The sequence below is a fragment of the Haliotis asinina genome, chromosome 4 (assembly GCF_037392515.1).
Source record: "Haliotis asinina isolate JCU_RB_2024 chromosome 4, JCU_Hal_asi_v2, whole genome shotgun sequence".
NCBI lineage: Eukaryota > Metazoa > Mollusca > Gastropoda > Lepetellida > Haliotidae > Haliotis > Haliotis asinina.
In genome coordinates, this window is record NC_090283.1 from 11,320,073 (window position 1) to 11,346,302 (window position 26,230).

General features: G+C 44.4%; 3 protein-coding genes across 6 annotated transcripts in view; all 3 read right to left on the minus strand.

Annotated features, from left to right (window-relative positions):
* Positions 1–846: 846 nt before the first annotated feature.
* LOC137280766 (uncharacterized) lies at positions 847–1,980 on the minus strand. Its single transcript, XM_067811980.1, has one exon. The coding sequence runs from the start codon at positions 1,978–1,980 to the stop codon at positions 847–849; it is 1,134 nt and encodes a 377-aa protein (XP_067668081.1).
* Positions 1,981–3,410: 1,430 nt separating this feature from the next.
* LOC137280767 (uncharacterized) lies at positions 3,411–5,318 on the minus strand. Its single transcript, XM_067811981.1, has 2 exons — positions 3,951–5,318; positions 3,411–3,827 (listed from the first exon to the last, which is right to left on the minus strand). Exons 1-2 carry the CDS (start codon positions 5,316–5,318, stop codon positions 3,411–3,413), a joined length of 1,785 nt encoding a protein of 594 aa, XP_067668082.1.
* Positions 5,319–9,016: 3,698 nt separating this feature from the next.
* The window catches only part of LOC137282268 (chordin-like protein 2), a 29,254-nt gene continuing 12,040 nt past the window's right edge, over positions 9,017–26,230 (minus strand). Inside the window, exons 3-12 of one of the 4 annotated variants that reach the window (XM_067814001.1) lie at positions 23,403–23,515; positions 19,435–19,528; positions 17,910–18,085; positions 17,244–17,340; positions 16,372–16,401; positions 14,267–14,355; positions 12,904–13,063; positions 12,123–12,386; positions 11,345–11,437; positions 9,017–10,709 (exon numbers count right to left, since the gene is read on the minus strand). In XM_067814001.1, the coding sequence (XP_067670102.1) occupies positions 10,567–10,709; positions 11,345–11,437; positions 12,123–12,386; positions 12,904–13,063; positions 14,267–14,355; positions 16,372–16,401; positions 17,244–17,340; positions 17,910–18,085; positions 19,435–19,528; positions 23,403–23,515 (1,259 nt within the window). In that variant the 3' untranslated portion in view covers positions 9,017–10,566. Of the gene's footprint in view, positions 10,710–11,344; positions 11,438–12,122; positions 12,387–12,903; positions 13,064–14,266; positions 14,356–16,371; positions 16,444–17,243; positions 17,341–17,909; positions 18,086–19,434; positions 19,529–23,402; positions 23,516–26,230 lie in introns of all 4 variants that reach the window. The other 3 variants (XM_067813999.1, XM_067814000.1, XM_067813998.1) reach the window with 3 other exon arrangements.

A 26,230-nucleotide genomic window follows, 5' to 3' on the forward strand; every position in this document is an offset into this window, starting at 1 on the left:
GTCCAGAAACAGATAGGAATAAGGAGCCAAGGTGGCATCCTCGTAGGCTTCTCGAAGGAAAGCCGTCTGTCCTGGAAAGATTTGTCGAGTCAAGTGATCCATTTGAGAGGCATCTCTCGGGTTTTTAAACAGCACCAGATAGTGAGCATTTAAACTAATGGTGCGATGATGAGGTGTTGAGGCAAAGAGGTTTTGAGTCAGGTACAACACGGACGTGTTGCGATGATGACTTTTCTTGGTAAACCATCGCAACACGTCTGCCTCTTCCTCTTTGCTATGATCGCCCAGCAAATCGTCAATGATCAACCAGTGGGGTGCAGGCAAACCACCCCCACCCCCAGCCCCAACAGACCCTGCTGCAGGTAACTGCGTGTTGGCTTCGCTCATGGTTTGCACAAAGGTCAGGGGAAGGTATAACTTTGATGTCAACACTTCCAAATCTTCGTGCATGGGTTGCCATTCACTGTACACCCAAACGATCCCCTGAGGGGGTAGATCGAGAATCCCTGGTTGAAACATGTGTTCCAGCAACGCTTTGACGAACGACGTTTTACCCGACCCTGTAGGGCCTGCAATCAACATGGTAAAAGGATGACGTAATGTGAGTGGGGTGACCATGGCATCCACCAGGTCGTCGCCCCTTAACAGTGTCCCTGACATGGTCCCTGACAGTGTCCCTGACAGTGTCCCTGACATACGTCTTATCGCCCTGCAGGTGACACCAGAAATGACCTCAAGGATCGATGAACCTTGAAGATATATACAACACATTCAAACCATTCACGTTGAATTTTATTGGAACAACACCAACAACTTGTGAACCACAACAACAACAACAACAACAGATCACCACCAGTTCAAATGGTCGTGGGGATTACAAGTCGAACAACGTAGAAAGTCCATTTGTCCAGGATGAAAATGATTTTCATCGTTAAACATGGGAATGTCTGGATAGTCCTCGGGAGGCATCATCTCTGATGCAGTCATCTCGGTTGAAGCCATCTCGGATGAAGTCATCTCGGATGCAGTCGTCCCGGATGAAGTCGTCTCTGGAGCCATCACGGATGTCATCATGGGATCCGTCGTCATCAGACCTGAATGAGCAGACGTGTCAGCGGAAGTCTCCCCTGACACTGTTGTTGTTGTTGTCTGCTTTGTATCAGTCATGGGGACAGTCGACGGTGGCATCTCTGGTGACAGCATCGGTAGTAGATCATACAAGTCTTGTAGATCAGGAGGCAACTCATCGTGGGGTGTTGCGTCGGGGCTAGCAGGAGAGGCTAACTTGTCGGGGCTGACATCAACAGTTTGCTGATCATTGTTCCACAGCACATCAGACGTCATCTGTTTCTTGACACTCTGTGGGTCTGCTGCCTTGGTGGTGGTGTGGGTGGTAGGGGCTTCCTTCTTCTTCGTCTTCTTCGTGGTAGGGGTACCTTTGGGAGGGGTACCCTTGAGAGGGGTACCTTTGGGAGGGGTAGCTTTGGGAAGGGTACTCTTGAGACAAGTACTCTTGGGAGAGACACTCTTGGGAGAGGGACCCTTGTGAGAGATACTCTTGGACACCTTCTTAGGGGATGTCTTGACGGGAACCTTCTCCTCCAACTTCTGTTTCTTTTGTTTTGGAGGAGCCGTGGCCGGGGTATCCATAGGATTAACCAGGGTCTTCTTGGTGGGTGTTTTCTTCTTCTTCTTCTTGCTGACCACCACCACCACCTCCTCCTCCTTCTGTGTCTTCCTCGTCATTGTGGCGGCAGGGGTTGTCCCTGGTGGTGGTATCACCACCCATTTAGGAGGGACGGCCTTGGGTGTCTTGACTTTTGTCTCTTTGGAGGATTCCGACTTACGAACGGTATAAGTGACACAGATGAGGTCCTCATGGATGATGAGTACATCCTTCACATGATAATGTTCATCCTGGAGAAGAGCAAAGTACCTCGAAGGGGATTGGATGTATTCAGCCCTCATGATGTGGTCCATGTTGGAAGAAGGGAGCAGTGAACAATCTCTAGTACCTATAACATGAAATGGAAAAAGAATATTAACATCAACGTTTCGACGGTTGCATTGTGCAAGCATGATGCCCTCGGGCCTACAAATGCTCTGTGCGGTCGTGTACTTTGTTGAGTTAAGTAAGTGAAAACCATACTTACTGTGCTGACGTGGAGATGCTGCCATGCTGACTGAACTGGTACGACTGAAGACGTCTCGATGGATCCCGAGTTTTTTATACAGCAGCTGCACGTGCTATGACGTCACGCATTGACGTCACGCATTGACGTCACGCATGGCGTCACGAGCCTGTTGCTTCTGCACCGCCTCTTGCACCGCTTGTCTGATCTGTTCTAAGAAGTGTCTCTCTTCCAGATACGTGGCGATCACAAACAGCAACGTGAACAACATGATGATGAATGACAAGTCTCACACACAAACTCTTCTTTATATATACACACACATGCGATGACGTCATGACCTTGGATGACATCACTCGGTCGTCTCTGTCACTGTGACTGGTTCTGCATCGCTTCTCTGTCCTGTTCTAAGAAGTGACTCCGTGACTCCGTCCCTCCATAAGATCAGCCTTCTACGATCATCCCAAACATCCTGCAGAGTCAGTTGTCGTCTGTCACTGGGTGGAGCCTCTCTGGGAGTCTCTGTGGGAGTCTCTGTGGGAGTCTCTGTGGGAGTCTCTACTCCCAACACTCTCATGGCGTCTGTCTCGCCACATTCTTTCAACGCTTTGCAAAAGAGGGTGTAAGCTTGGGGTCCTCGCCGGGGCAGAACATCTAATAAAGCTCTGATCCAATTGTAAGAGGTTTGTGGTACCTCCATGATGTCAGCCTTCATGAAGAGGGTAAGGAGTTTAAACTCCACCAATTTGTCGACCACAGCTTCGATATCTTTGATGGCTACGACGAGACTGAGGCGAGTGGTCCTGAGCTTATCACAGTGAACGGACTCCATCCTTTTGTGTTTTTTGGCTTGGGGGTGCCGAAACATACCGAAAACCAAGAGGTGAGTGTGTGTGTGCTCTCTCTCTGACGACTAAAGTCGGAATGAGGAGTTGCGTTGAGGAGGTCTTTATGACGCGTGACGTCAGGACACGTGACTTTATGACACGTGACAACAGGGTTTGACCAATGAGGTGTTAGGAGGGTGTGCGACCATGGACTCCACCAGGTCTGTGCTTAACAAGATCATCATAAAAAAGGGTGACCATGGACTCCACCAGGTCTAACCCTGAAGACAAATGACACGACACATGAATATCCATACATCACATGATGTTTTTTATGACTCTTGATAAACATACAAAGAAACAAACCATGTATACAGTATCACCAGTTTTCTTGTCCATGACATGATCAGCAACCACAACAACAGTCCCTTTGTTGAGTCCACAGGCATAGTCACTCGCCCTTATAGCCATAAGGTAGTGTTTCGACGGGCATGCCTTCGGAATCGTAAATCACGCGTCGCTTGGTGTACACCATGTGGTACACTTTGCTGGTGTCCTTGGACAGCAAGGTGTTGTTCTGGCGGAGTCCTGTCCGTATGATCCGACGTGGATAGGGGACTGTGATGCTGACTCGATCCCTCTTACAGATGAGGTTCTTCATGCTGTCAAAGTGAACGTATTGGCTTGCCCTGTGATTGAGAGTAAATCCTCGGACTTTGCTGACAGCTACTACACTGCCGTCGGGTTGAGGATGTCGTAGCTTGTAGGTGTAGTTTTTGGGCCCTGCCGAGGCAAAGATCTGAATGCTATTGCCCCCTCCCAGCTCGTCGGTGAGTTCTCCCAAGGTATCTCCCAGGGGAGGGTTGTACTGTAGGGGACGATGAATGTAAATGATACTGTCTGTATCAAAGTACAGGACGCGGCGATCCAAAGGTTTCAGGTAGGAGTAGAGCTTGAGACGGGCTTGGGCTGTGACTCAGGCTGCAATCACCACGTTGTGAGCAGGATGTGGGTCGTGAAATTCTGGGCGAGGTTCATACGTGACACAGAGGAGGTCTTCGTTGATAATGTTGACATTCTTTACTTGGCACCGTTCATCCCGAAGGAGGGCAAAGTACCTTTGTGGAGAACTGATGTACTCTGTCCTGTCGAACCCGATACGTTGACCAAACTTGCCCCAGTGGTTGTTTAGGCAGGCTTTCGCGAGGGCACGTAGTCCAGGGTTTTTGGGAATGTGAGCACGATCCAACGTGACTCCTTCTTTTTGCTGAATCTCCCTGATGTACTCCTCGGGGTCTGTACAACCTTCAGGGTATCCGCTGGCCTCTTGATTGATCTGGAAGAAATTGTTCACATACTTGGCAAACAATCCTCCCTCTTGCGTGTCAGGGTCGTAGGTGGTGAGACTGTCAAAATGCCAAGCCTCGTAGATGTCAAGGACTTGATAGCCGCACTCTTGAACGGCATACTGCAACTCCTTGCTGACATAGGTGCCCACCCATGCTCGGTCTTCGTCACCGTGGGGACAGGAGCCAACAAACTCTTCTTCAGCACAAGTGCGACACAGAGGAAACAGCAGCTTGCCATGGACGCGGTAAGGAAGCACGGGATGGTAGAGGTCCGTGGGTGGTAAGACCCGACACTGAATGAGTCCATGTAGGTCAAACAAGTCTGACACGGGAGGATGATCCTTGATCTCGGGATGTCCCAAGGGGTACGTACCATACTTGCAGATGTAAGGGTAGAGAGAACACACGTCCACATATTTGATCTCTTCCTCTTCCTTCGCTTCATAGTAGAGTTTGGTGGCGTTGGTGCGTCCTCCAAAGAAAGCCTCTCTGGGATCCAATGGGTCAGGCAGGTAAGCATGAGGTCCTTGCAGGGTGGTCAGGAACGCTCTCAGATCCTCGTTGTCTTTCTGTTCTTTCAAGAAATCACATTCCCACTGGGTCACTACTTGGTCGATGTCAGGATGCTGTCGTAACACACCGAGCCGGTACATGGTGTGATGGAATCGTTCCCAAGGGGCTGTGCCCAGGGTGGCATGGGGTTCACATCGGTCTGTCTTGTAACATCGAGTACAGCCATGCCAGAAACAACCCAGGTATTCGTACACGGTACGCGTGTTGGCATCGTAACCGTCCACCGTGTAGCGACTGCCATCACCACCATCAAAGCCAGCTTCCCCACCATTACGAGCATGTTGAATGTGGAGGCCAGGGTGTTGATGCATGATCCAGTTCAACCAGTGCAGACACTGAAGAGAGTAACGACGCTGTGGACGATAACCTTGAGGAGGTATGATGGCAATGGTACGTGGTTCCAAAAACAGCTTTCTGAAAGTGAGCATGCAAGCCATGGGGAGAGTCACTGCTTCGTAGAAAGGGTCCACGTCATTCTGCTGAATGAAGATGTGACGAAAGGCAGCACAACCTCGACGCAAAATATCCACATCACTCTGACAGTAGGCCAACAGTCCAGATCAAAGGCGGCCCCTTCAGCCACTCGTGCATCGTACCAGGTCAAGAAAGCTTGACGTTCTGCAGGAAACATACTGTCAGGATCATAAGTGGAGGCGGGAGGATAAGGACCCACATAGCCTTGGTTATGGTCAGTGTTGAAAAAGTGTGGAAAGTATCCTTTCTTGCGTTCCGTCAATCCAAACGTTTTTGGAAACTGTTTGAGAGCCATGGTGAGGAAATTGAGGGAATCCTTAAAGACGAGACGCCCCACAGTCATCTGCAAGATGTGATTCCCTCGTAGCGTGACCTGCGGTGCTTTCACGAGATGGCGGTGGAAGTACTGTTGGAGTAAGTGTCCATCATACCCACGGTAATTGTGAGCCATGACCAACACATCGTCATCGTCAATGGCAACGTTTTCTTCTTGTTCTTCGTCATCATCTTCTTCTTGTTCCACATCAACTGGGGAGGATGGTTTGGCGCGTTTCGAGGGTGGGCGGTTTGGTGATGGTGCCTTCCGTTTCTTTGCAGTTTTCTTTTCTGCCAGACTGAGCAACCAGTCGCCCATGTCCTTCAAGGTGGTCGCCCCTCGAAACACTTTCATGCGGCTAGGTCCTTCTCCTTCTTTACGCCAGGGACACTTTTTGCAAAGTTCGCTCGAGGCCTCGGAAATACATTTACCGCATCCCAGATGCACCACACACAAGTTGGTAACGTGCGTGCCTTGATCTTGGGTGCATTCAAAGTCGTAAAAGATAAACTGACGCTGTTGCCGTTCTTTGTCTTCATTCCTTTTCTCGCCATCGTCGTTGCATTTGGGTGGTTCGATGGGTGTCATGTAACACTGATGGTTGGGTTTCAAGGGCTCTTTGCAGATTTTGCAATCACGATTCGTGCCACACTTGTGATTGGTCATCCCCTGGATGTGTCGAACGTTGACTTTGGTATAGCAACGGTGACAAGTGTGGATGGTGGAGCAGGTGCTGGGATGCTTGGGGGAAGCTGCTTGATGGCGCTGAAAACAGGTGGGGTTGCGAAACCATCCTCCACATTGAAGGCAGGAGAGTCCTTCGTTGACCACGTCACCACAGTACCCAGCATGTAGGCACCAATGGCAGCAAAATTCCCGAGTGCAGCGATGATTTTCTGGGTGATCGTATCCTTGGTCACAGGTGTCGCAGTAATACGAATAACCTGTAAAAGCGGCCATGGAGGTGATGACATCGTAGTGGTGATGGTGATGATACAAGTGCAGGATCTTGGTCGGTTGAGACACTTCGCTCTTGTACAGGAGCCGATTCATGACATCCTGAGAGTAAATTTTGAGTTGATAATAAGGAGCCAAACGTTGACTGAACAAGTCCCACGTGGCATGCCCTGTACACGGTCCTTCGGGGATCTTCAGTTGTCGAAATAAGGCCTTGGCTGCTTTCAGTTGAGCGGGTCTACGATGATCGCGGATGTATCTCCATTGCTGGGTCCATTCCTTCGTCACGGGATCCGGTTGGTGGACATGATGGCTGGCCACGACGAGGGCGCGAGCAAAACAGAGTGGATCGTTTTCATTCTTGATTTGGACAATGCATTGTTTCTTTTCCAGGAAAACGTTCAAACCAACAATGTGTTTGAGACGACCGTGTCCCTCGCCAAGACGATCAGGATCATCTACGTGCAGTAAGAAAATGTCCATCGTGTCGTCGATGTTCAAGTCACGGTTACTCTGTTGCACGTTTTCCACTTTGGCCATGATGTGTTCCCCCTGGAGCTTCTCCATACGTCGAAACGTGATTCGAATGGGTGTATCCAAAGCAGGGTGTTCTAGGGTCAGTCCCACTCGATCCCCATCATGACCATTCACTTCGTTTCTGAGATCTTGCAAGATGGCATCAAATTGATCCCTGAGAACGATGGGTAAGTCTTCAGGTTGTTGACGTTGCAGCCATGCTGGGTTAAACCTAAGCTTGTAGCGATGACTGTCAGTACGGAACTTTTTAGTGACTAGTTTGGACGCCGGCTCCAACTGGTAGGGCTCAGAATCCTCTTCAAGGTCTTCTGCTTCAAGTTCATCGCTGTTCGTGGTCGTTGACGGCATGATGAGAACTGACAAGACCCACGCGGAGCCAGCTTTATATAGACGGTTTATGACGTCACGCTATGACGTCATCGTAGGCTGAACAGAGTGAGCCAGTGCTGGCAGTGTTGGTCTTTATCGGCCAGTGTCAGTCAACCAGGAGTTCGTGGAGTGCACCAGGAGTTCGTGGAGTGCACTAGGAGTTCATGGAGTGCACCAGGAGTTGGTGAAGTGCTTTTTTTTGTTTCCGAGGGGCAGGCCCATGACGTCACACATCCCTATGACGTCGCGTCACACGAGGCCGGTGATGCTGATTGGTGGTTCGCATCAGCGTGACGTCATCGACTCTATATATAAACTCGAGGTGTTCCAGCTTTTCCTCATCAGTTGTTGACTGAAGTTTGAAGCATGCAGACGTCTCCCGCCGTCGCCGCCTCCTCTGTGTCCTTTCGTTGCCGCCTGTGCGAAACAGATGACCACAGTTATCTGCACTGCCCCAAGGTGACCTGTACCGAGTGTGGTGTTCAAGGACATCGCCATTACATATGTCCAAAGAAGACCAACAACGGCAGTACCAACAAACACGATAACGACACGTGTTACAACTGTGGTAAAAACGAAGGTCATCGCAGTTACGACTGTCCACATCCCTGTCGTCACTGTGGCCATGAAGAGCACAAGAGCATGAACTGTCCTAACAAGACCTCGAAACGTTCGGCTCCCACCAACCGGTCGAGTGAACCGCCGAAGAAAGTGAGTAAACAGGAAGACAATCGCCTACTGACTCGTCTCCACGACAAGATCACCCTCGTTCAAGAACGCATGGACACCATGTACACTCTCATCCAACGCATCTTGGAGTTTGTTGAACCCATGGACGATGACGTCTCCAGCGACAGCAGCAGTGGACCACAGTCATAAACCAACCCCAAAATAATATCAACGGCCCTTTTCAGGGCCACCCACATGCTCCCTAAAGACTGCTTGAAACACGATGCATCCCATCCCATCGCCGTCGCCGTCGTTCCACTCACTCTTCCCTCCTCCCCCTCTCCTTCCCTTCCCTTCCCTTCCCTCGTCCCGTCCCGTGCCGTCCGTCTGCCGCCATCTTGAAACACGTTTCCTTCTCGCGAGATCACGCGAGATCACGCGAGATCGTGCACAAACCACCGTTGCTTAGCAACACCCCCGTTGCTAACGACCACGTCACACCCCCGTACACACCAACTCATGACGTCATCCTAGAACAATCGCATGACGTCACACCCCCGTACACACCAACTCATGACGTCATCCGAGAACAATCGAATGACGTCACCATGCGGGTCACGTGACCGGACGTGCCGCCATCTTGAAAAAGACCCCAGAGAGACGCTGTTCACTACTCACATTCCCAGGTGGAGAATCGAACCCGGGCCTTCAGTGTGACGTACAGACGCTTTAACCATAAGGCTACTTCACCTCTTTCCATAGTCACAACAGGTTTCATTACAAAAGTATATTAAATAATGCACTGTTTGATTGTTTTAGAAAGTTTATTACATTTATGAAAACAATGACAACGAAACACTACACGTGCCTACAGTTAGTGCTGAGGCCTCACTATGTAGTTGCAGTCATAGAGGCTGGTCTCAGTACAGTACCGGACGAAATTAGGTAACACTTTCAAATATAATACATACAACCAATCACATAAATTACAAGATGTTTGCATGCGCTATTACTTTCCCGTAACGAGCAACACAACTAATAAAACACGTAATGTGCTTTATCGGCTGAATATTTAGTTTTGATTCAGAGCTCTTCAAAACAAATGCCATTGTATGTTTCCGTCTATGCTGTAAAACACGCATGTGCATCGTGTGCACTCCGTTTTACACGTTTACAATTTCAAAAACGCATATTCCCATTCCTCATACAATATATCAACAATAATATTAAACAATAGTCCGAAATCTGGGACATCGACCAGTGCAATAATACAGCACGCGCCCCGCCCATTCTATTTTGAGTCAGAAACGGATGGTCCGTTTGTGGGTGTGGCCTAGATTTTTAGCTTTAGCATATGCATTTGCTTTACATTGCTCGATTGGCCAATCTAATGTCACGGACTTAAATGCTGTTATATAATAAGTATCAATTTTAGTTCCGCCTTGAATTTGATATTTTATGTGAATTTTAGCAACCCAATTTTTTAATGAAGAAAAGGATACATGAAAAGTATACTTCTATTCATACTCGGTATTGTACACTGACTTCCCTCTACAACGACAACCATCCACCTATTTGGAGAACCGTCCATTTTGAAAATCTGATTTGGACGTTCAGAAAATTTGAATCCTAAACAATTTAACCGATCACATTGAATCACTCAACAGTATGTCTTGCCTATACACTCGATACTAGGCTACTCCGGATTGATTATCTCCGCCTATGTCCTAGATATACGGCTGGCACAATTTGAGATATGTCACCTCGACAGTAAGCATATGCTTATCAACTGCACACTCTAGTATAAACAAAAATATTCACAAAATAGCTGTAACGGATTCATATAAATAGATCATATATCTCAATACGAATTTTTACACATCCATTCCGCGAGACATATACACCTACAAAATATATATTATACACCGTCTATATATACAAAAAGTATAAGCACTTTGATAGATGCACGAGCATGAAGTGCATAAGCCACTACAGGCTGTAGGCGTCTTTTAAAGACATGGCGGCTACATCTAAAACTTTTATTTTCGGTTAAAGCGATACGATTCGAGTCTGCACCCCTGGGGTTTTGTCTGACAATCGCCCTGAAAATGATTGGTTCCACTTGTCCAATCACGACACATGAAAACACAAACTGACATCACAACCTGACCTCACTTTCGGTCACGCGACAATGTAACAGAACTCAATATCCACACAGGTGGGGGCCATTCCTGCCAAGTTGTTACCACTTCCTGTCGAACGAAGCAAAATGTCTGCCAGTCACGTGACTGATATGTAAATCCTTCCTGTCACCAGACCAATGTCATTTCATGGATTAAAGTCGCTTGAGCACTCAACTCTTCTCAGTTTTTATCACACTGCTTTCCAAATTTTGCACTTTTGGCTTTCAGTCTCTTCAAACAACTCGTGATAACTTTCCGCCGACATGATGGCGCGCAGCGTTGCATCTTCTTGCGCAACTTCCGCTTGAACTTCTTGAAGTTTCCTGTGAACAGATACCACATTGACAATACTAGTTGTACATACTTAAAAGTAATGAAACTGCATCGTTGATTGTCTTTGAAATGGTTTTTGTTGTTTAATCCGAACTTAACAATATACAAGCTGTATGACCTTGTACTGTGAATACCTACGTACCTGAGATACCATGATAAACGCGCCTGAAGACACGTTCCAGTAAGTCGGTTGTTATGGCAAGCTAATGTTTATAATGCTTTGGTAACTCCCTATTGTAGGTGTATACCTGTTATAGCTCGGCATTTTATATGTTCTTATTTTCTGCTTTAACGTCCTATACCCTCCAATGATATATCGATAATGTCTTCCTTTCAGTAATGTATACACTCCGTCTGACTTAAACAGATGGAAATTCATACTTTGTCTTCACAATTACGAACCGTGGAAAAGGTAAACTTGTTTCACTGTGGGTCTTTGCATTACAGATCGGGTATGTCGGAAAGGAAAATAATGTCCCTCAAGATGACAGAGAGGTACCTACGGAAGCCCATTAGGGCCGTAATTTATAAAGGTTGTATCTACGATAACTTACATTCTGGACCACTAAGCCGTACCACATGAAAGGGACATCATTAGGACACAAGCTACGTTTTCAACACTTACTCTTGTTTGTGGCCCCAAGCACCTGGGATTCGGCTATCGTGGCACGAACCGGTGCTGCAGGTCTGCTGTCTGTCACCATCTCCGACACTCTCCCTGGAAGCAAGAAAACCGTAAAATGTAACACCACGAGTGAATCAGCGTGTAGGGGCTCACCTCTCTCAAAGCCATATCAAGAATGAGTCAATCACAGAATCTATGCCCTTCGATGTCTTTGTAAAACGTGGTTCAGGATCTGCTATGATATACGAGAAAACTAGCGTTACTTGTCAACGCTGGTCATTGTGTTATTGCATACGTTAAGGAAGTAATAACCTTAGTGTGTATACGATATAGCATTAGCGTAACGACCTTCTTAAGTGCATGTGGATGTTAAAAAGACAGGAAAACGTGTGTATAACGACTTTCCTGGGTGTATTTGATAACATGTAACATCTTGTTTCCTGGTTAATGCCATTTCCCAGAGTCTCCATATGTTGGAAGCCAGTGTATGATCGAACCTAGACAAGACAATCCAGTGATTGACATCATGAGCATCAATCTACACAACTGGGATACAATGACATGTGTCAACCAAGTTAGCGAGCCTGACCACCCGATCATTTTAGTGGGCTCTTGTTTACGACAACCATGTTATAGAAGTGCAATGTTTATTTCAAGTATATACCCTCTTTTGCCCTGTGGTTTGATTTAGGCTCTTCTTTAATGCTCTTTTCAATTATATGTACACGAGGTCCCGTATTTCTATTTTTCATGTTATATACTTAAATTAAAAAGTTACCTTTTCTGACGGTCCACTTCAGGACTTCTACTGAGCTCCCTGTCGGAACATCAAACATTAACGTTATTGAATGTTTCTCTTCGATCTGATAAACGTATCTGTCGCCTCGTTTTGGAAGGCACATTGTGGAGAACAAAGATGGTGGTGGCGTTGAGGGCGGAAGTGACGTAGATACGACCGTAGTTGTTGTGGAAGGTGTCGACTGTTTGTGCTTCTTGCGTTTTCTGCCACCCTTTTTATTACAACGCCGCCTCCGTCGCTTGCCTGCAAAATAGAAAAATTGGTGTGAGTGACTATGAAACTGTCAGAAGAGAGCTGAAACATAGCGCTGAATACCCTCTGCCCATGAAGTCTGTGACAAAAATGAATACATTTTAATTGATCAATCGGAGGTCTCTACGCTATCTCCAACTGTCGGATGACCTGTGAGGATCTGGGTTAAAACTGATTTTCAACAAACCATGTTTGCCCAAATAAAAAACTAACGGGATCGGGTGGTCAGACTTGTTCGCTTGGTTGACACATGTCATCATATCCCACACTGATCGATGCTCATGCGGCTGATCACTGTATTATCTGACCCAGACCCGATTATGTACACACCTCCACCATACAGCAGGAATATTGATGAGTGCGGCGTTAAATAACAAACCAGTCAAATATAAACGGAAACCGCCAAATGATACCGAAACGTGAAACGTTAGTTGGTGGTTTACCGTCAACAGCTTTTGTTTAGCCTTTATTAAACTCGATCTAGATCTAGAGCTCTACGACAACCCACCATCCTTTCCCTTCCGCCTCTTGCAGTTCCTGCTTCTGTCTGTGACTCGTGATCGTTTTGGGCAGGATTTGCAGCATTCCCCTTCCTTCTGAACTGGCGAGGAGCATGGCAGTTTGTTGTCTGGGACACACTTCTTCCGCTTGCAACTGACATTCCCCTCCTAGAACAAGCGAGAGCAGTGCCACCCAATACATAGAAATCGAGCTGTCGCAGCAACACTCACTATGAGGGCCACTGCAAGATTGCACCTTGGATTCAATAATAAACCTCTTTTGTCTCGAACTACTTGTTTCGGGTGCGTGTTTAACCAAGTATACTTTGTAGTTTGGGTCAGTTACTATTTTCAATCGCATCAGCAATTTGCCATGAATAGTGGCGAAGGCTGTTTATTACACCCGGAATACAGTATACTACTATTCAGAATAATGTTCCCCTTAGTCGTGATCGTCTTTCGACCGGATCGCGAACACCTATGTAGGCCTTCTCGCTCTCTAGGGAACTTAGTTTTGATCAGCAATGTATACAATCTGACTAGGTCGCCACTGCGTGAACATACTGTACTTGAGATAGGTCTACTTCTTCAAGCTGGTGTCTATACCTTCTGCCATTAGACAGAGTGTCTTCACTCTAAGCACAGTATTATTAACATGGGGAAAACACACGTTTTAGAAAATGTGCATTCAAGTTACTCTATCTTCACGGGATTGTATAATGATTTTGATAAACGTCGGTGTTAATGAGTGAAGTTCGACAGAATTCAACTAGCACCCTATCCCTAGCTGCCGACACATACAGGATACTGGTCTCGGACGTTCGTAATCAGTGTGACCCTTGGTCGATTGAAGGTTGAGAAACGTGACCAGTTAGTCTGTAACGTTTCCATATTTAAAAAAAATATGCTGTCATAAGATATTCTAAAACATTGTGCGTTCTCCCCATGTTAAGAGTATATTCCTGTTGACAGTAAAACGTAATTACATGTAATCGGCGATTGTACACTTTCAAGTCCTAACTTTTACCGACTTTATTAGGCGCTTAATACTGTAATGGACTGTACCTATTACGGGTACATTACGTACCATCACCATTATCTACGTTTCACATTTGATTTCTAAAATAACGCCGACGGAAGAGGGGAGTGGTGAGTGTATTCTACTTCCCGCCTTATTGAACAACTTCACTGTTCTGAACCTTGGCATTCAGCATGGTGGTGGATTTCTTTCAAGGTGTACTGTAGCCATTTCAAGTTTTAAAATTGTAATTTGGACGTTGTATACTTCAGAAAATATGATTGCTGTAACTGTCGCTATGAAAATGGCCTGCAGCAACTGTTGTAGAAGGCTCTACAAAAAGCAACACTTACCTTACACTTACAGAGTACACACTTGTCGGGGCCATACGTTCCAATCAATGGATGCCACGTCTTGCCGTTCGTCTTTCCAGCAGAACAATCTAAAAAGGAGCATCTCAGGGCTGTTAGTTTCTAAAATGCATAGTTGCACCTGACTTCAATACACACATTCGGATTAATGAAGCGTTTCTACCTTTCAGGCATCTCGAATAAAAAAAAAAATGAATCAGCCATTCAGGAAATTTCTCATTTCCATAGAGGGCAACCGTCAGTACAGACGAATGATGTCTTTAAAAACACGTTGAAACATAAATGTAAATATACGATTATTCTTAGGCGTAAATTATTTCCTATCAGTAAAACGGATGCTCGGCCACACTGTAACATGACAAAGGGGTCATCACCTGAACAGATAGTGAGGACGCTTTTGTAATGAACCCTAGGCTGTACGTAATGTAGACACATTAAGCAGCGGGGTTTCGACAGTTTATCGACTCGTAGTGACGTATATCATATCTAGAAATACAATCATGGGATTCCGTTTATCACCCCACATAATCATCACCATTGTCTTAAGTGTAAAGAATACTAAGAAGCAGATTCAGTATTAAATGATGTCATTCGATTGTGACGTCAGACTAACACGTCATTACAATGGTCTACACAGAATTGTGATGCAATTTGGGTGGTGCCGTAGCCTAGGGGTTAAGGCTTTCGCTCGTCACATGGGTACAATGTGTGAAAACCATTTGTGGTGTCCCCCGCCGTGATATTGTAGTAGAATTATATCCTACTAGAGATAATTTTATCTCAACCACAAGTCACTTTTGGGTGAATCTGCTTTCAGCAATGTCTCAGCTTGCGACCAATATATACAATTACACACGTCATCCTGTAGAGTTGTCTTGAAGATAGTATCGTCAAAAGCATGAGAAAAGGATTTTAGTGTATGTTAAGTCCTTTAAATAATTTCGTCTAGAGAGACCTAAAATGAAAACCATGACTAAATGCTTGTAAAATGTAACAATGTAATGATAGATACAGAATGGGAAATTAGTGTCAAATTAGTAGGATAAAATGTTACACAGAGGTCTAAGAAAGGTTGTGTAACCAAGCAGTTGTTTCCCACAGATATCTATACACATTTCAAGCATCCACAACGATGGGGGAACACGATTTGAGTTACACAACCTTAAAGTGGGTTTAATGAGTTCATTGCAGAAGATGATGAAATAATTAACCCAAAGGAGATTTACTTAGAGACATTTCAGAATGTGGGGGTTGTGCATACACATCCTCGTTATCACTGGGAATAATGCTATGCTGCTATACGCCATAATAGCTTCGTTTTGAGACCGAGTTGAAATAAAGGGCGTTAACAGTTGCCCTCAGCTCAAATCACACCTGTGAGCGAGAGAAATTCTGTGCGAGCTTACTGAGACGATGTAAGAGTGACGTCATCTGAAGGAAGCTACAATGGCGAAGGGGCACAGTGAATTAACAGTACTAAAATGGAGATAGAATAGACTGGATAAACGAGGATGTCCAGCTGAACACGACTGGAATACTTCCCTGACAACCTACAGGAAGCTAAATGAGTCAAGGGGTCGGTATGCTTCGTTTTGAGCAGAAGGCCGACTACTCAAATATTTAACCCAATGATAGATGATTGTAGAGCCGCTTCAAGCTAATGATAGTTTTACTTTTGGGACGACACAACCCCAAGAAAATCATTTGCAGAGTTAATATTAGTTTCACAGTCGTGTTCACTTCAGGGGGATGCCAAGTTCTTAAGCGAATGCTGTTGTAAAATTGGAAGAGCTTTGAACTTTAAGTGATGTACACTTTTCAGAAAGACAACGTACATCCTTTGTGTAGGTTTGAATATATACTCCAAGCAGTGGTGGGTATATGTAATTTCAGGAATGACTGAAGTGGCCGAAATATGTCGTAATGCACAATAGATAAGAAGACAGCCCCATCCAAAACACGTCGTTTCCATCCCCGAAGCCAGTGAATGGTAACGGTATGGATGATCGTGAAAATACAGCATAACACAAGAACATGGTTCCAAAGAAGTGTTAGTCTACAAAATATTGCCCAAATAGCCGTCTTACCAGAATCGGAGACATTGTCTGGTCGCTCACCTGAAAGAATTTTGTTTACATAATCTTCGTAATCGTCCTCTTCTGTAAGGGAAGAGCAAAGAAATCGCTACTAGAGTGGTCTCCCTTTTAAGAGAGTTATTTTTAGAACTACTCATCCTCCGAGACTATTGATATTACTCTAAATAGTTAGTGAAAACTAAATTATGATTTAAATTTAATATTACTTTTTGAAATTATTATATGTAAAAATTGAAAGAAAATGTAAAGTGTCAAATATGAAGCAACGGTTTACTTTCGCTTTGCTTTAAGGTTACTATCAAGTAGCTGATGTTTCTCTGCCGCTTCAAATTAGGGACGGTCCATTTCAGTAGTAGTGGTAGTAGGGATGGAAACTTGGGGAATGGGGTGGGTGGATAGCTATGAAGTGTGTTTAGAGAAACATTAAACTTGTTTTCTCATAAAAAAATCCACACACCTTCTCATCCATCACACGATTAATAGTAAATCTTTAAATGGTCGGTCCCATGTTGGCTCTTAACTAAAATTGTTTTGTTGACACACGTTCGATCTGATGAAACAACTGAAAGGGGTTTTAAATTAATGTCATTATGTGCATTGTGACAGCGCAGGGCCTAATCTTATTGACAGGAACAAAGCAGAATTAGACATTAGACCACTTTGGTCACAAATCGTTTTCTTACTTTATGCTTTTGGCTTGTATCAAAAAAAAAAAAGAAAAAAAAAAAGAAAAAGAAAAAATGGTGTATCATTTATGGTTCGTCTATTTGAAGCGGGAGAAATTGTAGCTCAGTGCTTGAAATAATGGCAATCATTTGTCTCAACAGAACGTTGTACCGGAAGTGACACGGTCGCCAACTTACCTTCACAGTGAGGGCAGCAGTCATCGGAAACATTGATGTATTTTTTACAGCTTTCTTTTTTTTCACACGTTTTAAGATGACAGAGGACCTGGGCTGTCTGAAAGAGTCGAAGTAATTTTTTTGTGTACGATGACACTTCCTAACGCAAAAAAGTACTGAAACAAGTTTCCTTCCCGAGTATATTTAACATCATCTCATGGGGAAACTTAGCGTCACGACTTGTATAAAGTAATGAAAACGAGTTGAGTATAAAGCCGCTCAGAATACTATTCCATCTATGCAACGACATGTCAGCTTAATCGGGGAAGAAAGCTTCAGGTGATGCATGTTTCACTAGCGTGGCTATAGCGTGGTCAAACCTGGAAACGTCCGGGATTCGAACCCACGGTCATCGGTTTCCAAGGCGACGCAACTCTGTACTTAGCATCGATTATTGTAAAGAAATTCATTCGCAATAGAATAGAAGAACACTATGTATGTTAACGTCGGCGTTTAGACTAAAGTAACATTAACCATGAACCATTGAGAGAAACATTATCCATTAACCACTAATTTCCTGGAGATTATTTATTGGAATTATCATCGCTTTTCACAACAGGGCTGTGTCTGTGATGCTTCGCGGAAAGCGCATAAGTTGGCCAAATGTCACGTGACATGTGCACCCACCTGACAGAAGCACATGACACACTGATCATTCCTCGTGGGCTTGAGGCCAGTTCGGTTGGATGGAAACATTGTTCCATCTTCATAGACTTCTCCATAAAAGTTACATCCGGGTTTGTCCATGTCCTTCCCACTTCCGTCACTCGTCTGGACTGTAGGAGGAATGTTGTCAAATGGGTCTAAATAGAACAGTGTCCCCTTTTCACACATGAAAAGGCATAAGGCAAACAAAAGCAACATAAGAAACATAAGAAAGCGGTGAGAAACACAGAAGTATTTCATAATTTATGACATTCATGACTTTAGTCTGATTGACATTCCTTTTCGCCTTTTTCAGATCAAAGCATTTGCTGTATTTTGATGATATCTCCAAAATTGGAAACGAATTTTGGACACACTAAGAGCTTCATACTTCTGAGATTCCTCTTTAGAAATTGAATAAGTTGGCGCTGAATTAATAATTATTGTTAATTACATCTGCATTCAAACACTGTGTTGCGTTACCTTTGTTAATGGGTTTAGTTACAAGACAATTTGCAGAAGATAACGACTGAAAATGAAAAAAACAAATTTTGCACTAAGACAACACTTTAAAATTGGCAGCGCATTCACTAGAATGTATATATAAACTTTAATCAAGTAATGACAACAATTAATCACGTGTGCTGTAACACCATTAAGCTGAATAAAGCAGTGGTCAAATATCAACATTGAACATCATCTGGTCAATAAGCCAGTTACATGAAATTTAAACTAAACCTAAATATCAACTAGCGGAATGTACTGTATAGCCACTTGAGTGCATTTGTGTCTGAAGCGAACAAACCATCTATAAGCATCGAACACCCAGCATTCGGATATAGTAACACACGTGGCTGTAGACTGTGAAGTGCGATTGATCGGGAGCAAGCAAACCATTAATGCGAATCGAACACCTAGCATCTGAGTACAATGACAAAAATGGCCGCATTCGAAAACGTGCGTTTGGATCTGGGTCAAGCAAACCAACAGTGAGCGTCGAACACCTGACCTCGGGTGACAATGACAAACAGCAGCAGTGACTGGTTTCAATGCGCATGCGTTCCAAAAGGACGTGAATCACCCATCGAATTTTAGACGCTGCATAGGCCACTCAAAGCGTATTGCTAACATTTTTACGACATATTGTCATGGATTGAGATAGACTACGGCATCACAAATAGTGCGGGGTATAGTTAAATAAATATATTTCGCATAGTAGACCACGATTTCACGACACAACCATGCTCACTGCTCACGCATTCCAAATATACTTAATATAAAACATACGATATTATCAGGTTCGCAGTCGGGGCCAATGGTGTATACTTCATGCCTCTAATCGAGATAAGCTATCACCTCATTCAATTTCTGATCAATGACAGCGACTGACACAAAGTCTTCTTGCCTTCCAAAACAACGTTCTACATTCAAGGTCGAATGAAACAGAGGCGGGTCGTTTTAAGGAAATTGCATTATACAGCGTCAGGGCTTTGGTCACGTGACGTACCTTGGCACGTGGGGCAACATTTCCCGGGGACAATAATCGGTGTTTTACATTTTGGGCGTGGACATTCCTCCGTCACGCAGTTTGTTTTACCCGTCTGTAAAGATAAAAGATGAAATAAGATTTTATTTCACCACAAGAGATAAACAACAAAGATCATTAAAATATAATATTACAATATAATTATTTTTTTCGGTTTTTGGTTGAAATAGCACAATATCGCATTTTCATTTTCTTCCAACATAAATATTTGCATTCCTACATATAAGAACGTACATAAAACTTCTAGTGGTTCATCCATTGTTGGAGCATTTACTGGTTTTCTCCCCTACACGTTTTTTTACTGAATTTCAACACTTTAATGCAATTCTAGAGCCTTTCAAACTGCTTTTCAAGTACATGTATAATTATAATTCAAACTGTTAAGTATTTGTTTCAGTGCGTTTAGGCATACACCTCATTCAGCAATATTCCAGATATATGGTGGCTATTTATACTGAATATACGGGTATGAATAAACCATATATACGGATGTTTCGGGGTTATATTTTATAAAATTGTGACCTCACAAAAACTATTGTACAAGTATTCTTGATCCCTAACTTGTTTGGTTCACCGTGCCTTAAAAAAAGCAAAATCCGACGCCATGTTTATCCTTGCATAAACGTCCTGAAAAATGAAGTTGTCAAACTCAAAGAAGTTGTTTCAGTGGATTTTTTTTGTCTGGCAAAACCAAAGTAAAGTAAAAATTCACACATCACTGTGGTGTTATTTGGCGACGTCCATGCTCGTTGAGGAGCCATGTCCACCTGCCATGAGGCACTACACCTGCCATGAGGCACTACACCTGCTATGAGGTACAACACCTTCTATGAGGTTTTACACCAGCCATGAGGCACTACACCTGCTATGAGGCACTACACCTGCCATGAGGCACTACACCTGCTATGAGGTACAACACCTTCTATGAGGTTTTACACCAGCTATGAGGTACTACACCTGCCATGAGGCACTACACCAGCTATGAGGTACTTCACCTGCGATAAGGTACTACACCAGCTATGAGGTACTACACCTGCCAAGGGTACTACACCAGCTATGAGGTACTACACCTGCCATAAGGTACTACACCAGCTATGAGGTACTACACCTGCGATAAGGTACTACACCAGCTATGAGGTACTACACCTGCGATAAGGTACTACACCAGCTATGAGGTACTACACCTGCCATAAGGTACTACACCAGCTATGAGGTACTACACCTGCGATAAGGTACTACACCAGCTATGAGGTACTACACCTGCGATAAGGTACTACACCAGCTATGAGGTACTACACCTGCCAAGGGTACTACACCAGCTATGAGGTACTACACCTGCGATAAGGTATTACACCAGCTCTGAGGTACTACACCTGCGATAAGGTACTACACCAGCTATGAGGTACTACACCTGCTGAGTTACTATACCTCCTATGAGGTACTACACCAGCGATAAGGTACTACACCTGCGATAAGGTACTACACCTGCGATGAGGTACTGCACCAGGTACGAGGTACTGCACCAGGTACGAGGTACTGCACCAGGTACGAGGTACTACACCAGCCATGAGGTACTACACCTGCTTTGAAGTACTACACCAGGTATGAGGTACTACACCTGCTATGAGGTACAACGCCTGTGACGAGGTACTACACCAGCTATGAGGTGCTACACCTGTCATGAGGTACTACAGCAGCTATGAGGTACTACACCTGCCATGAGATACTACACCTGCCATGAGGTACTACACCTGCCATGAGGTACTACACCTGCTTTAAAGTACTACACCAGGTATGAGACAACACATGTGATGAGGTACTACACCTGCTATGAGGCACTACACCTGCTATGAAGTACTCTCTGATATTATTCACTAAACCGGTGTCATATACAGCGCCATCGAATCATGATATTCTAGCCATGATCAAGCATGGGTGTGGGCTTTCTTCAGCCTGTAAGTTATACCAAATAAGCTCATTCTTCAAACAACCCGTAACTCTGGCCAGTTGCGAGTTCTCTTTGCTAACAATGTCAAAGTGAATGGCGCAAATCTGTCATCACAAAAACGTGAAAAAAATAAATTTGAAACCACAACGTTCTTTGTTATCAATACTGATGAATTCTGATTGAAAGTCCGTCTAACTTCCGACCGATCTGGATTATACCTGGCATTTCCTATAAATCTCCCATGATGGCCAGCCACACTAACCGATAAACACCACCCAATAACTCATCATTTCAATAAATGGCGTCCAGAGGTGACGCAGGTCGTGCAAAGGTGTGTAATCCGATATCGCTAAGATGTTATCCGTGTTTTGTCACCCCTTCAAATAACCCGTGCCGAAAGAAATTGATTAATGGAGTCAAGTGTTGTCGTTGCATCGAGTATTACTGACAAAAAAAAGTGTGTAGAGGTCAGTTTACTATCGTTTTGATCTGACGAAACTGGGTAACGCCCAGCTGTAGGTTTCGAGTAGGTCGAATTCATCGTGTGAAGAAATGCATATAAATACGCCGGCAATTTGTATAGGATACAGAATTGCTGTGGCATTTTAACTTGTGTGTGTGTGTGTGTGTGTGTGTGTGTGTGTGTGTGTGTGTGTGTGTGTGTGTTGTTTGTGTGTGTTTGTGTGCGTGTGTGTGGGTGCGTGCGTGCACGTCTACGTGAGCTTTACGTTGCAACCCCCTCCCCCTTTTTTTCCAAGGTCATGTTCTGATTCTCAATCAACACCACCCACCCAATCCACCCCCACTTAAGATAAAAATGACAAAAGTGCTTCATGCATCAAAAACGGGTCAATTATTCATTAGGAGAACAATAACACATCCTGCACATAAATATGAATCAAAACATCATAAATATGTACGATCTTTTATGTTAATGTGATGTCAGAGGTTGAGAATAAATCAGTTTTTCTTGAAGAGCTAACAAGTCTGACAGGACAGTCAACATGAAAGGAAGCCGCTGTGGTATTCCCGCTTATACTCCATGGGTCAGACAAACGTCTTGTTTTGGACCGGCCAATGAAAAAAATAAGGTATGAAGAAAACAAAAAAGACTGTTTACTTTCGCTTTTGTCATGTGAAAATAACTTTAATTTTTATCACACATATTCTATTAGCCCGACTATTACAAATAATAAGCCAAGGGGGTCGGCTTAAAAAGGGTCTTCATTAGAGACTCGAAGGGTCATCCTTGCTTCAATGGCTGTCTCTGCACAGGAGACGAATAATTCGTTTTGTCGCTTTTGGAAGTGTTCGGGACATTTGTTCGATAATAAACCATTGATAAGCGAAGGTGCGTTTGAAAGGGATTTTGTGAAATTATAATCCAAGGTTCATCAGCAACTTTATGGCAATAAATCAAGCGACTTACACCAGGGACCATATACCGATCGGTATATGGTCCCTGCTTACACATATTTTTGCTATGGTCCGTGAATAGTCAGAGTTCCATTTATTTCAATATTTTGTCTTTAAATTTTCGTTCATCCTTAACTCGAACATTTTTGTTCGTCTATCGTAAACCCCCCCCCCCCCCCCACCTCCGACCAGGCGGGGAATCTTCACATATTATCTGCTCTAGGAACAAAATGCCACCGCAAATACTATTGCTACACTCTGGTCAAGACATAAACAATCATGAATTGTCGTGGAACATCTCACAGCTTTGAAGATACTTATATGCCTTCACCGTGGAACATCTGTGCATGCCGAGTGTCGTGAATCCCAATGCCTGATAATGTCGGTGAATTATTCTATCGACGCAAGAAGATACTAATCAATGAAAAAAAAGTTATTACACTATTAAACGTTAGAACTTTTGAGACGCCCCCAACACCAGGCAGACTTTGGACGCCAAGATGGCGGAGTGGTCGTCTGTCGGGTCACGTGGTAATGTGTTTGTCGCCAGTTTGTATTTACTCACCTGTTCGCACGTGCAGTTAATGCAAGGTCTAGTTCCATGGTCAAAGGGCCTAAGAACCGGGTGCCACGTCTCGCCAACAGCATAACTACGACCGTTGAAAGTGCACCTCGTGTCTGTCGATAAACAATATAACAGTTATGCCTTTGCCTCATAAACAAAGTCAGGTTTCTTCTCAAGGACCAACGCTCACTTCGAGCCTACTCTTAAGAATTTCTACAGAACCTCATCAGAGCCAACAAATTATTCTGTGCCATTTTGACTTCTCTGGAAGCAATTGCCATCGCAAAAGCAAAATAATGTCGTAGGTATTCATTTGTTAAATTCATATATTTTCTCAAAATTTCAATGTATCATATTTTCTGTAACGTAATTACTTGCATTCTTAAAATAACGATGTTTAATTTTCAACTTGCTAACTTCACTATCAAGATATGAGTTTGAATTCTGAAAATACTGAAAAATGATGTTATGCTAATGGGGTTCCGTATATCCAGTGGGGATGTATCACTCAACACATGGATTTCAAGCACCACTAGCAGGTCTTGGCTTAAATATTACAGACATAATATGCCGTAGTTGAGACAAGTATTTCTCCAGAAGATGACGAACACATTCTTTGATATTTCATTTCCTGTACGTATATTCAGCAAGTATGGCTGCCACGTTGTTTTGTGAGTGAAATCCCTGCCAGCGTTGGACTATTTATATCTCCAACAAATTATTCTCTATAGTTTAGTTTCTATATCCGCTTCTATTAATAGCAATATCACGGTGGGGACACCAGAAATGGTCTTCACAAAGTCATATAGTATCCATATGGGGAATGGAACAAGGTTCTTGAAACATAAGGCAACCTCACCGCACTTCTGCAATATGTAAGTTCAAGAACCGTCGAACAATTAAAAGGTCATACTACTACTACTACTGCTGCTGCTGCTACTACTACTACTACTACTACTACTACCACTACTGCTACTACGACTACTACTACTGCCGCCGCTTCTACTACTACTAGTACAGCTGCTTCTTCTACTGCTGCTGCTGCTACTACTACAGCTGCTACTACTACTACAGCTGCCACTTCTTCTACTGCTGCTGCTACTACTACTGCTGCTGCTGCTGCTGCTACAGCTGCCACTTCTACTGCTGCTGCTACTACTACTACAGCTGCTTCAAGAAGCAGGCATACAGTATAACATTTGCATCTATTAACAGTCACGTGTTTCTGGAAAACAGACTCTCATTCAACACGTCAACATGTATATTATATTACACGTCACCACTTGCGAAGAAGACATAAAAAATAACAAATGAATTCAAAGGCGACGTCTCATACAACGTCGACACACCTTTCACCAGGTATTGAGAAAGTAATGCCCCTTGGCAGGCCAGCCCTCCTGAAGTACCTACACCTTCGCAACTCGCCCCTCCCTGGGACACTGTGGAGCCAAGCGTGAACGCTACCTATAAATACATCTCTTCCCGAATCTGTGCTACACAGACATTACATATCAATCAACCAACGCTCCCCACCAAAACCTACTTAATGCACTCGGTGACCTCCGGCATCTGGTCATTATAGATATTAATCTTCTCCTCTGTCGGCGGGGTGCGCGCCATTGCCAACCCATAGCCCCCTTAAGCTTTCACTAAACCAGCGCCATTGCCAACCCATAGCCCCCTTAAGCTTTCACTAAACCAGCGCCATTGCCAACCCATAGCCCCCTTAAGCTTTCACTAAACCAGCGCCATTGCCAACCCATAGCCCCCTTAAGCTTTCACTAAACCAGCGCCATTGTCAACCCATAGCCCCCTTAAGCTTTCACTAAACCAGCGCCATTGCCAACCCATAGCCCCCTTAAGCTTTCACTAAACCAGCGCCATTGCCAACCCATAGCCCCCTTAAGCTTTCACTAAACCAGCGCCATTGCCAACCCATAGCCCCCTTAAGCTTTCACTAAACCAGCGCCATTGCCAACCCATAGCCCCCTTAAGCTTTCACTAAACCAGCGCCATTGCCAACCCATAGCCCCCTTAAGCTTTCACTAAACCAGCGCCATTGCCAACCCATAGCCCCCTTAAGCTTTCACTAAACCAGCGCCATTGCCAACCCATAGCCCCCTTAAGCTTTCACTAAACCAGCGCCATTGCCAACCCATAGCCCCCTTAAGCTTTCACTAAACCAGCGCCATTGCCAACCCATAGCCCCCTTAAGCTTTCACTAAACCAGCGTCATTGCCAACCCATAGCCCCCTTAAGCTTTCACTAAACCAGCGTCATTGCCATCTATTGCCAGTTGCGGGGTATCATGGAAATAGTACAACCAGTCGCTCTGTTTGGGAACAGAGTTTTTAGCACTTAAACGACGGTACCTCGCAGGGGAGATGCGTTGAAAAAGTCTTCCTTGGTTATTTAAGTCAAGATAGACCGTAGGCAAAAACTTTTTCACATACATATCCTTGTATAATAGTTACGTTAAAGATGAGTCACTGGGTTTTCCTAGACGTGGGTTGGTTCGAAACTCTATTCGAGGTTTGCCTGTACCATACTCGAGATCATGGAAGTTTTTCTCAGAGACCAGTTCGGGTGGCACGACATAACTAAATGTTCAAAGCGGCGTCAAACCCAAGCCACTCTGTCACCCATTCAAAAGGAATTTGGGCCTGAACTGTGCAATTAACAGTATCTCAAGGCACGGATAGTCTTCTCAAGAACGTTGAATTTTTCAAGGCGCTGTGGGTTTACTCGTGTGCACACAAACACCTAGCCATAACCTAGACGGGATGGCAGGGTAGTCTAGTGGTCAAATCAATCGCTCGTCACACCGA

Coding starts and splice junctions, on each gene's coding strand:
- LOC137280767 (XM_067811981.1), bottom strand. CDS start 5,318: ATGGCTTGCATGCTCACTTTCAGAAAGCTGTTTTTGGAACCACGTACC. Junction 3,828..3,950: donor CACATCCTGCTCACAACGTG/GTGATTGCAGCC, acceptor CGTCCCCTACAG/TACAACCCTCCCCTGGGAGA.
- LOC137280766 (XM_067811980.1), bottom strand. CDS start 1,980: ATGGACCACATCATGAGGGCTGAATACATCCAATCCCCTTCGAGGTAC.